The sequence below is a fragment of the Zea mays genome, chromosome 7, assembly GCF_902167145.1.
Source record: "Zea mays cultivar B73 chromosome 7, Zm-B73-REFERENCE-NAM-5.0, whole genome shotgun sequence".
NCBI lineage: Eukaryota > Viridiplantae > Streptophyta > Magnoliopsida > Poales > Poaceae > Zea > Zea mays.
In genome coordinates, this window is record NC_050102.1 from 165,333,798 (window position 1) to 165,348,660 (window position 14,863).

A 14,863-nucleotide genomic window follows, 5' to 3' on the forward strand; every position below is an offset into this window, starting at 1 on the left:
TTACTTTTCGTCCCATTAGGCAAACCACCAACTTTTGATGGTGAAGATTATGCAAGGTGGAGCGATTTAATGCGATTTCATCTAACCTCGCTCCACAAAAGTATATGGGATGTTGTTGAGTTTGGTGCGCAGGTACCGTCCGTAGGGGGTGAGGGCTATGATGAGGATGAGGTGGCCCAAATCGAGCACTTCAACTCTCAAGCAACAACAATACTCCTAGCCTCTTTGAGTAGAGAGGAGTATAACAAAGTTCAAGGGTTGAAGAACGCAAAGGAGATTTGGGATTTACTCAAGACCGCGCACGAAGGTGATGAGCTCACCAAGATCACCAAGCGGGAAACGATTGAGGGGGAGCTTGGTCGGTTCCGGCTTCGCAAAGGGGAGGAGCCACAACACATGTACAATCGGCTCAAGACCTTGGTGAACCAAGTGCGCAACCTCGGGAGCGTAAAGTGGGATGACCACGAGGTGGTTAAGGTTATTCTAAGATCTCTTATTTTCCTTAACCCTACTCAAGTTCAATTAATTCGTGGTAATCCTAGATATACTAAAATGACCCCCGAGGAAGTTATCGGGAATTTTGTTAGTTTTGAGTGCATGATCGAAGGCTCGAGGAAGATCAACGAGTTTGATGATGCCACCACATCCGAAGCTCAACCCGTTGCATTCAAGGCAACGGAGGAGAAGAAGGAGGAGTCTACACCAAGTCGACAACCAATAGACGCCTCCAAGCTCGACAATGAGGAAATGGCGCTCGTCATCAAGAGCTTCCGCCAAATCCTCAAGCAAAGGAAGGGGAAGGACTACAAGTCCCGCTCCAAGAAGGTTTGCTACAAGTGTGGTAAGCCCGGTCATTTTATTGCTAAATGTCCCATATCTAGTGACAGTGACCGAGGCGACGACAAGAAGGGGAGAAGAAAGGAAAAGAAGAGGTACTACAAGAAGAAGGGCGGCGATGCCCATATTTGTCGGGAGTGGGATTCCGACGAAAGCTCAAGCGACTCCTCCGACGACGAGGACGCCGCCAACATCGCCGTCACCAAGGGACTCCTCTTCCCCAACGTCGGCCACAAGTGCCTCATGGCAAAGGACGGTAAACGAAAGAAGGTTAAATCCAACTCCTCCACTAAATATGAATCTTCTAGTGATGATAATGCTAGTGATGAGGAGGATAATTTGCGTTCCCTTTTTGCCAACCTTAACATAGCTCAAAAGGAAAAATTAAATGAATTGGTTAGTGCTATTCATGAAAAGGATGACCTTTTGGACTCCCAAGAGGATTGTCTAATTAAAGAAAACAAGAAACATGTTAAGGTCAAAAAGGCTTATGCTCTAGAAGTAGAAAAATGTGAAAAATTATCTAGTGAGCTAAGCACTTGCCGTGAGATGATTGACAACCTTAGGAATGAAAATGCTAGTTTAAATACTAAGGTTGATTCTCATGTTTGTAATGTTTCAATTCACAATCCTAGAGATAATAATGATAATTTGCTTGCTAGGATTGAAGAATTAAACATTTCTCTTGCTAGCCTTAGATTAGAGAATGAAAATTTGATTGCTAAGGCTAAAGATTTTGATGTTTGCAATTCTATTATTTCCGACCTTAGAACTAAGAATGATATGTTACATGCTAAGGTTGTAGAATTAAAATCTTGCAAACCCTCTACATCTATTGTTGAGCATGTATCTATTTGTACTAGATGTAGAAATGTTGATGTTGATGCTATTCATGATCATATGACTTTAATTAAACAACAAAATGATCATATAGCAAAACTAGATGCTAAAATTGCCGAGCACAACCTAGAGAATGAGAAATTTAAATTTGCTCGTAGCATGCTTTATAATGGGAGACGCCCTGGCATTAAGGATGGCATTGGCTACCAAAGGGGAGACAATGTCAAATTTAGTGCCCCTCCTAAAAGATTGTCAAATTTTGTTAAGGGCAAGGCTCCCATGCCTCAGGATAACGAGGGTTACATTTTATACCCTGCCGGTTATCCTGAGAGCAAAATTAAGAAAATTCATTCTAGGAAGTCTCACTCTGGCCCTAATCATGCTTTTATGTATAAGGGTGAGACATCTAGCTCTAGGCAACCAACCCGTGCCAAGTTGCCTAGAAAGAAAATTTCTAATGCATCAAATGATCATGCTATTTCATTTAAAACTTTTGATGCTTCTTATGTGCTTACTAACAAATCCGGCAAGGTCGTTGCCAAGATTGTTGGGGGCAAACACAAGGGGTCAAAGACTTGTGTTTGGGTACCCAAAGTTCTTGTTTCTAATGCCAAAGGACCCAAAACAGTTTGGGTACCTAAAGTCAAGAACTAAATTTGTTTTGTAGGTTTATGCATCCGGGGGCTCAAGTTGGATACTCGACAGCGGGTGCACAAACCACATGACCGGGGAGAAAAGAATGTTCTCCTCCTACGAGAAAAACCAAGATCCCCAACGAGCTATCACATTCGGGGATGGAAATCAAGGTTTGGTCAAAGGTCTTGGTAAAATTGCTATATCTCCTGACCATTCTATTTCCAATGTTTTTCTTGTTGATTCATTAGACTACAACTTGCTTTCTGTTTCCCAATTATGTCAAATGGGCTACAACTGTCTTTTTACTGATGTAGGTGTCACTGTCTTTAGAAGAAGTGATGATTCAATAGCATTTAAGGGTGTGTTAGAGGGTCAGCTATACTTAGTAGATTTTGATAGAGCTGAACTCGACACATGCTTAATTGCTAAGACTAACATGGGTTGGCTCTGGCATCGCCGACTAGCTCATGTTGGGATGAAGAATCTTCATAAGCTTCTAAAGGGAGAACACATTTTAGGATTAACAAATGTTCATTTTGAGAAAGACAGGGTTTGTAGCGCATGCCAGGCGGGAAAGCAAGTTGGAGCCCATCATCCACACAAGAACATCATGACGACCGACAGGCCGCTTGAGCTACTCCACATGGATCTATTCGGCCCGATTGCTTACATAAGCATCGGCGGGAGTAAGTATTGTCTTGTAATAGTGGATGATTATTCTCGCTTCACTTGGGTATTCTTTTTACAGGAAAAATCTCAAACCCAAGAGACCTTAAAGGGATTCTTGAGACGAGCTCAAAATGAGTTCGGCTTAAGGATCAAGAAAATAAGAAGCGACAACGGGACGGAGTTCAAGAACTCTCAAATCGAAGGCTTCCTTGAGGAGAAGGGCATCAAGCATGAGTTCTCTTCTCCCTACACACCTCAACAAAATGGTGTAGTGGAGAGGAAGAATCGAACTCTATTGGACATGGCAAGAACCATGCTTGATGAGTACAAGACACCGGACCGGTTTTGGGCCGAAGCCGTCAACACTGCCTGCTACGCCATCAACCGGTTATATCTTCACCGAATCCTCAAGAAGACATCATATGAACTCCTAACCGGTAAAAAGCCCAACATTTCATACTTTAGAGTTTTTGGTAGCAAATGCTTTATTCTTGTTAAAAGAGGTAGAAAATCTAAATTTGCTCCTAAAACTGTAGAAGGCTTTTTGCTTGGTTATGACTCAAACACAAGGGCATATAGGGTCTTTAACAAGTCCACTGGACTAGTTGAAGTCTCGTGTGACGTTGTGTTTGATGAAACTAACGGCTCTCAAGTAGAGCAAGTTGATCTTGATGAGATAGGTAATGAAGAGGCTCCATGCATAGCGCTAAGGAACATGTCCATTGGGGATGTGTGTCCTAAGGAATCCGAAGAGTCTTCAAGTGCACAAGATCAACCATCCTCCACCACGCAAGCATCTCCACCAACTCAAAATGAGGATGAGACTCAAGTTGATGAAGGGCAAAATCAAGAAGATGAGCCACCTCAAGATGATGGCAATGATCAAGGGGGAGATGCAAATAATCAAGAAAAGGAGGATGAGGAAGAACCAAGGCCGCCACACCCAAGAGTCCACCAAGCAATCCAACGAGATCACCCCGTCGACACCATCCTCGGCGACATTCATAAGGGGGTAACTACTCGATCTCGGGTTGCACATTTTTGTGAGCATTACTCTTTTGTTTCCTCTATTGAGCCACACAGGGTGGAGGAAGCACTTCAAGATTCGGATTGGGTGATGGCGATGCAAGAGGAGCTCAACAACTTCACAAGGAATGAGGTATGGCATTTGGTTCCACGTCCTAACCAAAATGTCGTAGGAACCAAATGGGTCTTCCGCAACAAGCAAGATGAGCATGGTGTGGTGACAAGGAACAAAGCACGACTTGTGGCCAAGGGATACTCCCAAGTCGAAGGTTTGGATTTCGGTGAAACCTATGCACCCGTAGCTAGGCTTGAGTCAATTCGCATATTATTGGCCTATGCTACTTACCATGGCTTTAAGCTTTATCAAATGGACGTGAAAAGTGCCTTCCTCAATGGACCAATCAAGGAAGAGGTCTACGTTGAGCAACCTCCCGGCTTTGAAGACAGTGAGTATCCTAACCATGTCTATAGGCTCTCTAAGGCGCTTTATGGGCTCAAGCAAGCCCCAAGAGCATGGTATGAATGCCTAAGAGATTTCCTTATCACTAATGGCTTCAAAGTCGGCAAGGCCGATCCTACTTTATTCACTAAAACTCTTGACAATGATTTGTTTGTATGCCAAATTTATGTTGATGATATTATATTTGGGTCTACTAACGAATCTACATGTGAAGAATTTAGTAGGATCATGACAAAGAAATTCGAGATGTCTATGATGGGGGAGTTGAAGTATTTTCTAGGATTTCAAGTAAAGCAACTCCAAGAGGGCACCTTCATCAGCCAAACGAAGTACACTCAAGACATCCTAAGCAAGTTTGGGATGAAGGATGCCAAGCCCATCAAGACTCCCATGGGAACAAATGGGCATCTCGACCTCGACACGGGAGGTAAGTCCGTGGATCAAAAGGTATACCGGTCGATGATTGGTTCATTGCTTTATTTATGTGCATCTCGAGCGGACATTATGCTTTCCGTTTGCATGTGTGCAAGATTCCAATCCGACCCTAAGGAATCTCACCTTACGGCCGTAAAACGAATCTTGAGATATTTGGCTTATACACCTAAGTTTGGGCTTTGGTACCCTCGGGGATCCACTTTTGATTTGATTGGTTATTCGGATGCCGATTGGGCGGGGTGTAAGATTAATAGGAAGAGCACATCGGGGACTTGCCAGTTCTTGGGAAGATCCTTGGTGTCATGGGCTTCAAAGAAGCAAAATTCGGTCGCTCTTTCCACCGCCGAAGCCGAGTACATTGCCGCAGGTCATTGTTGCGCGCAATTGCTTTGGATGAGGCAAACCCTGCGGGACTACGGTTACAAATTAACCAAAGTCCCTTTGCTATGTGATAATGAGAGTGCAATCAAAATGGCCGACAATCCCGTCGAGCATAGCCGCACTAAGCACATAGCCATTCGGTATCATTTTCTTAGGGATCACCAACAAAAGGGAGATATCGAGATTTCTTACATTAATACTAAAGATCAATTAGCCGATATCTTTACCAAGCCACTTGATGAACAATCTTTTACCAAACTTAGGCATGAGCTCAATATTCTTGATTCTAGAAATTTCTTTTGCTAAACTTGCACACATAGCTCATTTATATACCTTTGATCATATCTCTTTCATATGCTATGACTAATGTGTTTTTCAAGTGTATCTCAAACCAAGTCATAGGTGTATTGAAAGGAAATTAGAGTCTTCGGCGAAGACAAAGGCTTCCACTCCGTAACTCATCCTTCGCCATCGCTCCAAGAAAAGGACCTTGTCTTTGGGGGAGAGAGTAAGAGCCCAAAGCAAAAGGACCGGACTTCGTCTTTGGTATAATCTTAACTCATTTATTTATGACCAAAGGGGAAGATAGCACTCGATGGGCTCTAATGATTCCGTTTTTGGCGATTCATGCCAAAGGGGGAGAAAGTATGAGCCCAAAGCAAAAGGACCGCACCACCACCAATTTCAAAAACTTAGTTTTTCAAAGAGTATTTTCAATTGGTATTCTTTTATGTTCAAGAAGGGGAGAAAGTAGTATTTCAAAAATGATATATCAAAACCCTCTTGAACACTAAGAGGTGGATCTCAATTTAGGGGGAGTTTTGTTAAGTCAAAGGAAAAGCATTTGAAACAGGGGGAGAAAATTTCAAATCTTGAAAATGCTTTGCAAACTCTTATTCATTTACCTTTGACTATTTGCAAAAGACCTCTGAAATAGATTTACAAAAGAATTTGCAAAAACAAAACATGTGGTGCAAAAGTGGTCCAAAATGTTAAAAATGAAAGAAACAATCCATGCATATCTTGTAAGTATTTATATTGGCTCAATTCCAAGCAACCTTTACACTTACATTATGCAAACTAGTTCAATTATGCACTTCTATATTTGCTTTGGTTTGTGTTGGCATCAATCACCAAAAAGGGGGAGATTGAAAGGGAATTAGGCTTACACCTAGTTCCTATATAATTTTGGTGGTTAAATTGCCCAACACAAATCTTTGGACTAACTAGTTTGCCCAAGTGTATAGATTATACAGGTGTAAAAGGTTCACACTCAGCCAATAAAAAGACCAAGTTTTGGATTCAACAAAGGAGCAAAGGGGCAACCGAAGGCACCTCTGGTTTGGCGCACCGGACTGTCCGGTGTGCCACCGGACAGTGTCCGGTGCACCACCGGACATGTCCGGTGCACCAGAGGACTCCATCGCGAACTCGCCACCTTCGGGAATTTCCAGAGGCACTCGGCTATAATTCACCGGACTGTCCGGTGTACACCGGACAGTGTCCGGTGCGCCAAGGGAGGTCGGCCTCAGGAACTCGCCAGCTTCGGGAAAAGCCAACGGCTCGTCCACTATAATTCACCGGACTGTCCGGTGTGCACCGGACTGTCCGGTGCGACTCCAGAGCAACGGCTACTTCGCGCCAACGGCTACCTGCTGCGGCATTTAATGCGCGCACAGCGCGCGCAGGAGTCAGAATCGCCCATGCTGGCACACCGGACAGCCAACAGTACCTGTCCGGTGTGCACCGGACACCCAGGCGGGCCCACAAGTCAGAAGCTCCAACGGTCAGAATCCAACGGCAGTGATGACGTGGCGGGGGCACCGGACATGTCCGGTGTGCACCGGACTGTCCGGTGCGCCATCGAACAGCAGCCTCCACCAACGGTCAAGTTTGGTGGTTGGGGCTATAAATACCCCAACCACCCCACCATTCATTGCATCCAAATTTTCCAGCTTCCAACCACTATACAAGAGCTAGCATTCATTGCAAAACACACCAAAAGAGATCAAATCCTCTCCCAATTCCACACAAAGCATTAAGTGACTAGAGAGAGTGATTTGTAGTGTTCATTTGAGCTCTTGCGCTTGGATCGCTTCTTTTCTTTCTTGATTCTTTCTTGTGATCAAACACTCACTTGTAATTGAGGCAAGAGGCACCAATTGTGTGGTGGCCCTTGCGGGAAGTTTGATTCCCAAGTGATTTGAGAAGAGAAGCTCACTCGGTCCGAGGGACCGATTGAGAGAGGGAAGGGTTGAAAGAGACCCGGCCTTTGTGGCCTCCTCAACGGGGAGTAGGTTTGAAAGAACCGAACCTCGGTTAAACAAATCCTCGTGTCACACACTTCATTATTCGCTTGCGATTTGTTTTGCGCCCTCTCTCGCGGACTCATTTATATTTCTAACGCTAACCCGGCTTGTAGTTGTGTTTATATTTGTAAATTTCAGTTTCGCCCTATTCACCCCCCCTCTAGGCGACTATCAGTATCCCTAATTATGGTCCCCGACAATTACGGTTTAGTTTATCATACCATTTACTTTAACAATAAACTAAAGTTTTCTATATTTTCACAAATATTTTAAATAAGATAAACTGATCAAAGTTGGCCTCAAGAAAGTCAAACGACTTCCTTTGTGAGACGGAGGGAGTAACACGTAAGCTAGAGTTTTGCCCGCTCCAGTTGGGAAGTTAATACAGATATTCCTCTCAAAGGTGCCAAGACCAATTGTTTCCAGCCAAGCTGCTTCTTGAACTGGACAAAGCGCTTCAATTCCCATTCTCTGTAAAGCCTCTGCTCGTCTGAGCTGGAAAGGGTCTACAACGTCCTGGCATATAATGAGGAATGAGGATGACTCATTACTGTCAGCAAAGATTCCATCACCAAACTTTTCTAGGAACAATTGAACGGCTCCATGCCACTTCGGTCTCACATCAGTGGCGTTGTCTGGACTGCTATGAACAGCACCGTGAATTCGGAATGCAGACCAGTTGAAAACACAATCATTTTCCCAGGCCCAGTTGATGATCCTCAACTCATTTTGGAGTGTAGTTGGAAACCAGCGCCAAGTTGAGATATACTCCCTCCGGTTTCCTATTAGTTGTCGTTTTGGATAAGGTTCGAGTCAAACATATAAAATTTTGACTACAAATAACTATTTTGTTATTTAGTTTTGGAACCTAATATTTATATGCGCCAATTTATCATAAAAAGTACTTTTATAAAAGTATAAATGTATTAAGAGTTCATTTGTATTTTAACAAAAAACATTGGTCAAAGTTATATTTTGGAGACCGTGTCGTTGTCCTAAACGACAACTAATAGGAAACCGGAGGGAGTACTGAAAGAATACTAGCAGCCACATAGTCTGATACGCCACTCCACTCATGTAACATTGGCTCTGAATATTCCCAGCTACATGTTTACTCATATTGCAACTGCCAACAACTTTGCACAAGTTGCATGGATCAAATGCCCACCAAGGAAGCTTTGGCACGATGGAGCCGGCCGCGACCAGAGATTTAATCCATAATACCAAAGCTGCACGCCAGTAAAAAGATGGCCACGGTAGAGGTCTGACTTGAACGCCGTTAGCAGGTATCACCAACTGCATGGGTGGCGGCCATGGTTGCCGGTGCAGCACTGCATCCCAACCACAACTAAATGGATGCAAGCAAGAACTCTGTATGAGACTGAAGCAATTCCTCAAGCACCTGTTGGTTAAGGTGTTGAGAACCATGTCCTTAATCTGAAGGTCAATATGATGTTGGATGAGCCATGCTGCCACGTCTTCTCCATCACAAACAACATCATATTGGAGTGTCCAGTGCCCTTCAATGTGCTTAGCATTCAGAACTGTATTTGTTTCTGCAAGAACCTCAGCAGCATTAAGATCACATACTGAATCAATTCCTTCGTCTGCATTCCAGATAGGAACTAGCTCCTTGAGCTTGAACGCGGACGGCTCGGTGACAAACTTGTAGAAGTTGTAGAGACGCAGTTGTGCTTCCTCGGGGATGCTGATACTGGAGGCCGCGACGAAGGCGGATGCAGCGTTGAACTCCCGCTCGTCCAGAAAGTTGAAGTCGCGGCGGTGGAAGTTCACGAACCTCTGCATCGCCATGTAGGACTCGAAGACGAAATCGGCGTCGCCAGTGTGCCGGAGCGGGATGCCCGGGTGCACGACGGTGGCCGCGACGCCCAGACCCCACAACTGCATCGATCTCAGCATTGACTTGGAGAAGCAGCAGATCGACTTCACAGCGTGCCACAGTGTGGTGTTGAAGTGGGCCTGGTTGAGGTCGGAGAGGTGGAGCCGCGCCTCCAGGGCGCGCTCGGCACGGCGCTCAGCGGTGAGGGAGGTGGAGTCGATGACGGCGTCGATGATGACGTTGGAGAGGCGCTTCTGCTCGGTGAGCGGAATGAAGGTCTTGAGCAGCTCCCGGTCGACCTCGTCTAGGCTATTGAGCTTGGAGTTGGCTTTGGACGCGGAGGAGTAGCAGGAGGACTGCAGATCCGCGGGCGCGTACTCGTTGTCGCTCCAGGTGGCCTCGACCATGGTGAGCATGCTGCTGGTGACGTCGCAGTTGGGGACCATCGTCGAACACGTGCTGGGCGAGGTGTGGAAAACCTCATCCTCCTCAGTCTCAACCAACTGCAGGATAAATGAAACTGGAGACAGAGCCGTGTCGATGTAAGGGCCGAGCGGAGGCTTGTCCTCGGGTGGAAGCGTGAAGTAGTCGTGTGCGAGGTGCGCCATGTCGGCCACCGTCGTGGCATCCACGCCGTGGTCCACCACCCAGTCCTCGCACGCCACGGTCACGCGCGTGCGGATCTCGACCCTTCGCGCGCTGTCGATGCCCATATCTCTCCCTGCCGCAGTCGTAGGGAGGAACGGGACCTGGGCGGGACAGGCTACGCAGCAGGCACGGAGGAAAGAGGACTCCTCGTCGAAGATGGGACCCTCGTCGAAGATGGACGTCACGTCAGCACAGGGCTCCTCGTCGAAGATGGGACCCTCGTTGAAGATGGATGTCTCGTCACAGGGTTCTTCACAGCGCTCGTCCCGGCGGCGCTTGACACCATCGCAGTGTCCGCGCACCTCCATGAGTCGCATTTCGTCGAGCAGCTTGCGGATGGCGACGTCTTGATGCTCCATCACGGAAGATCGGGGTCACCGCGGCATAGCAGCAAGCGGGTCCAGGAGACTGAATCTGATACCAGATGTTAGCACCTAGCTTGGGAGATCAGGAGAAGAAGGTGCTCGGTGGGAGAAGACGTGGAGAAGAAGTAGATGCACGAAGAAGACAGGTTCGTATTGCATATTCTGGTTTTTGGATACCCTTACAACTTGTCCACTGTTTACTTTATACTCTTCTACGGCCCAGCCCAACTACCAGCTTACACAGCTCATTCGGACAAACTTACACAGCCCACTCAGTACTAGAATTACGATAGAGGATGCGCACATGCACACCCCGAGCCAGCTTCTTCCTTGTCGTCCGATGCTATTGCAGTAGTTTGAGGAGTCGATAGTAGTAGTGTGCTGACAGTTTGGTTTGAGCGAGGTCCTTTGTTCGGTGCTGTAACCTTCAAGTGTCCGATCAAATGCCTGTGCGAGCCAGTCGTCTCCCCCCTTGAAGTAGTTTCTTGTTCTTTAATTTCGAGATCAATGTCTAGTTTGATAGGTAGCCATTCTTGATACGTGCTATCTGGTGCTTTATCCGTATGTACACTCTCCTTTGTTATATGGGCTTAGAAATCTGTGCGCCATGGCGGCCATGCATCCTTGGCACACGGGGGATATACAGGGCTATTTTAGGTAGGCTGTGAATAAAAGTCCTTAGTTAAAATCTGAATACTAGGACAAATGGACAATAGTAGGGATGAATTGGAACCATTAAGATATTATGCATTTCTAGTGGTATCAGAAGTCATTTTTGGTAAGAGAATTAAAACCTAACATCAATAGCGAAACTGTACTTTTACCCTGTAGTCAATGTTGCACATCTGAAATGGGGGCCAAATACCAAATGGTCTAAATTTAGTTAGGATTATTCTGTATTATTACGATGTAAGAATACAATGATTATTTGCTAAAAAAAACATAATTGGTTCCTTGGTAACTACACAAGAAATTACAATGTTTTCTATACTACCTAGAATGGAATCAGACCAGCAAGTAGGATATGGATACCTACATACAACAGCGCGACAAGTGCAAAGACAACCGGCAGCAGAACTACAAGGATGATTGGCCTCTTCGCCCACCGCCCCATGATCGCTAGTGCAAATGGGTAGAGGAGAAACATGATCCATATGTTGAACAGCAGACCCAGTGCTGCATGCATCTTCTTCGCCGCTGTCCATGTTCCAATGTATACCACAGTTTTGCCCAGGGCTACACCAATGGCACCAACATTGCAGATCAGAACTGCCATTGTTGGGATGAGCATTGGCACCCATCGAAAATCATAAAGGTCGGCGAACTTGTCATTGTCGTCCGCGGCTGTTTGCTTGGAAGTGACCCTGAAGTGTATGCCCTTCTTTGTGAGGAGGTTCACTGCCATGTGCAGCACTGCCATTGGATATGCACTTGTTGAGCCGATCATAAAGAACTGCTCATTGCGCCAATAGTCCAGCCATGTGACCCCCGCCCACTTTATCTCAAGCCAGCCAATCATGTGAATCATCACGATGATTACAAGAAGGTACACGACATACCTAGTGAATGGTCTCTGGATGTATACTTCATCGGGGATAAGCCACATCACCGGGCTTAGAGCATAGATTAGGATGAAGACTGATGTGACTGGGTAGACTGTCATGTTGAGGTAGGAGACACGCTGAAGGGGTTGAATCCGGCGACCACCGATGAATGGATTGTTGTGGGAGAAGAACATCTCTAAAGACCCACCAGACCAGCGCACAATTTGATGGAGGCGTTCAGTTAGGTTGATTGGTGCAACGCCACAGAACGCATCGTGCTCCATTGTGCAATACATAGAGCGCCACCCCTGCCCGTGGATGCGGAATCCTGTTACTATATCTTCAGTGGCTATGTCATAGATGTACCCTACACCCTTGCCCCAGTCAGTACCTTTGTCATAAGAACATGTCACAACCCTCTCTAGCTCAGCAAGGAATGTGTCATCAATTGGTGGCGGTGTGATTGTCCTGTCATTTTTCAGGGCTTTTGACACTGAATCTAGGAAGATTGTGGAGTTGCCAAACCTGCTAGCTTCGGCCGTGATGTTTTCTGCTCTACAGTGGGGTGGGTCAATACCATAGAGTGCTAAGCGACGGAACATGCAACCAGTACCGAGGTATGAGGGCCCTTGCAAACCATTAAGGGCAAGCATGGTCCCATCAAAGAAGACACGATTGTGGTTACCATAGCGGTCCGTGGGGTCAACATTGTCGAAGCGCTGTGGGAACTGAACAAATGCGGTGTTATCACCGTCCCGTTGATCCAGCATGAAGCACACAGCCGAGCTTAGGGCTTGAGAGTTGTTGATGTAGTGGTCGCAGTCGAAGTTGATGATGAGTTGGGCATTAGAGAGGAGAGCAGAGGCCCGCAGCTGTGCATTCAGGGCACCTGCCTTCTTGTTGTGGTCATAACCTGGGTTCTTCTCACGAGAGACGTAAACAAGCATTGGGAGGCGCTCATCAGTGGTGGCAATGCTGGGATTGCTTTCAGTAATAGGGTGTTGTCCACGGCTTGGATGGTTCAGCACAACCTGTTAACAGTAGGATTCAAACCATCAGTGGCGACATCGCTGTAACAAGCGGCATTATGCAAAGATGAAATATTCCCGAACTAAAGTTCTGCAAGAAGTAAGTGGATTGCATGAGTGTCTCGTTTTCTGAATTTGAACAACTAATCTTAACTTTAGTACCTTGGCAATTGGAGCATGGTGTCCTTTCCTATGGTTCTCTGCTGGATCAATCCATGTGCCGGGCCACTGCGTCCCATTTGCCATCCAAGTTGCCTTTTGAGCTCCTCCTGCATCTCTCACGCTATTGTAAACATCGGATCTCTTGCGTATGGCATCAGGGAGGTTGTCCAAGCGCGCCTTGAACTCATCGTACTCCATCTGCACCCTCCTATAATCATTCAAGAACTCCTGCGTCACCCTTCCAGCCTGCGGCGGTGCCACATGCTCAAAATAGCTTTCTGGTGCCCTTGGCTCAATGGAGTACTTGCGGCAGAACGGAACCCATAGAGGCGCAAACTTTCCGACCTCGGCCAGTGCCTCATAGAGAACCAGCGCCCCACTATCATCTGAGAGATAGCAGGCTAGCCGATCGACTGGGTAATCGACAGACAGGATGGAGAGGACACAGTTCATGGTGTAGAGTATGGGCTCATCAATGGGGTCGGCAGTGGTGACGAAAACATCGATACCGGGGAGCCTAGAGGCGCCGCCGTCAGGGTAGCCAAAGTGCCGCTGGAGGGCGGCGAGATCTGGGATGGTCTTCACAGGGTTGAACTTTGGGAGCTGGTTGAGGAGCCACGAGAAGCCGAACCAGACGTCGCCGACGATGGACATTGTCCAGAACCACATGATGTCGGATTTGTTGTGCCTGATGCGCCACGCGAAGAAGGCGAGGACAGCGACTAATCGGATGATGATCAGCAACCTGTAACATGAAACACATGCTGTCAGGTCTCGAGCCAAAGAAACGCGAGCTGTGCTCTCGTGCGAGTGAGTATGTGACCAAAAATAGGAAATATCAAGCAATCTTTGTGCAAGATCTTTTCATTTCTTTGGCAATCCAGTGCTTGGAAAATGGAAGACGGTGAGCCATCTCATCGGTGGAGGCTCAGGTCAACGGTTATGCAGGCGAAGTCTAACAAGCAACTACTACTAGGAAACGCGCGTTTCCAAAGCAAAAAAAAAAATGTACAGCCTGTTTACATGGTGAACTGTAAACAAACAGTGATTATATTCCTGTTGGTGCGTTGCACATTCAGTCTAGCCGCTGAGCTGGCTTTTTACCTGTAGGGGTGCAGGAGGGCGCCTTTGACCTTATACTTCCGGAACAGCAGCGCGCGGCCGTCCTCACCGCCGGACTCCTTGGCAGCGCGCCTCTCGGCCTTGTCGGAGGCCACCCAGTACCTGCCCCTGGCGCCGTGGCCAGCCTTCCTCGCGGCGGCACCATGGCCGTTCGCGCTCACTAGAAGCGGGTCAGTGAGGCCGCCATTGGCCGCATACACGGCATCGCCCGCCGGTGCCGGCGAAGCCATGCCTTGCAGGTCCTAGCTAGCTACTACCTTTTCCTTCCTTTGGCAAGACCAGAGGTAGGTGGGGTGGGGGGGCACTGACACTCTAGCCAGTGTGCAGTGGCACACGACGGGTGGAAGCCTGGAGCAGCGACTTATATAGGAGGAGGCAGGAGCAGGACGGGCAGGCCGAAGCACGTACATGGGTGCGAGGTGCCTGGCAGAGGACCGGATGTTCGCAACTCTGCCTAGAAGTGCAGCAATTCAGACATGTCATATTGTACAGTCAATGGATCTGGCGGTGCCTAGTGTGTACAGACTAAACTACAAGCTATTCAAGCTCATGCAGAAAACG

At 47.0% G+C, this 14,863-nt stretch overlaps 1 protein-coding gene across 1 annotated transcript; it reads right to left on the reverse strand.

Annotated features, from left to right (window-relative positions):
• Positions 1-11,373: 11,373 nt before the first annotated feature.
• Positions 11,374-14,635, reverse strand: LOC100281536 (CSLF3 - cellulose synthase-like family F). The gene is made up of 3 exons (NM_001154454.2): positions 14,285-14,635; positions 13,181-13,925; positions 11,374-13,021 (listed from the first exon to the last, which is right to left on the reverse strand). Exons 1-3 carry the CDS (start codon positions 14,530-14,532, stop codon positions 11,441-11,443), a joined length of 2,574 nt encoding a protein of 857 aa, NP_001147926.1. The 5' UTR covers positions 14,533-14,635; the 3' UTR covers positions 11,374-11,440.
• Between the last annotated feature and the right edge of the window lie 228 nt (positions 14,636-14,863).

Coding starts and splice junctions, on each gene's coding strand:
- LOC100281536 (NM_001154454.2), bottom strand. CDS start 14,532: ATGGCTTCGCCGGCACCGGCGGGCGATGCCGTGTATGCGGCCAATGGC. Junction 13,926..14,284: donor GCCCTCCTGCACCCCTACAG/GTAAAAAGCCAG, acceptor TTCATGTTACAG/GTTGCTGATCATCATCCGAT. Junction 13,022..13,180: donor ACCATGCTCCAATTGCCAAG/GTACTAAAGTTA, acceptor TACTGTTAACAG/GTTGTGCTGAACCATCCAAG.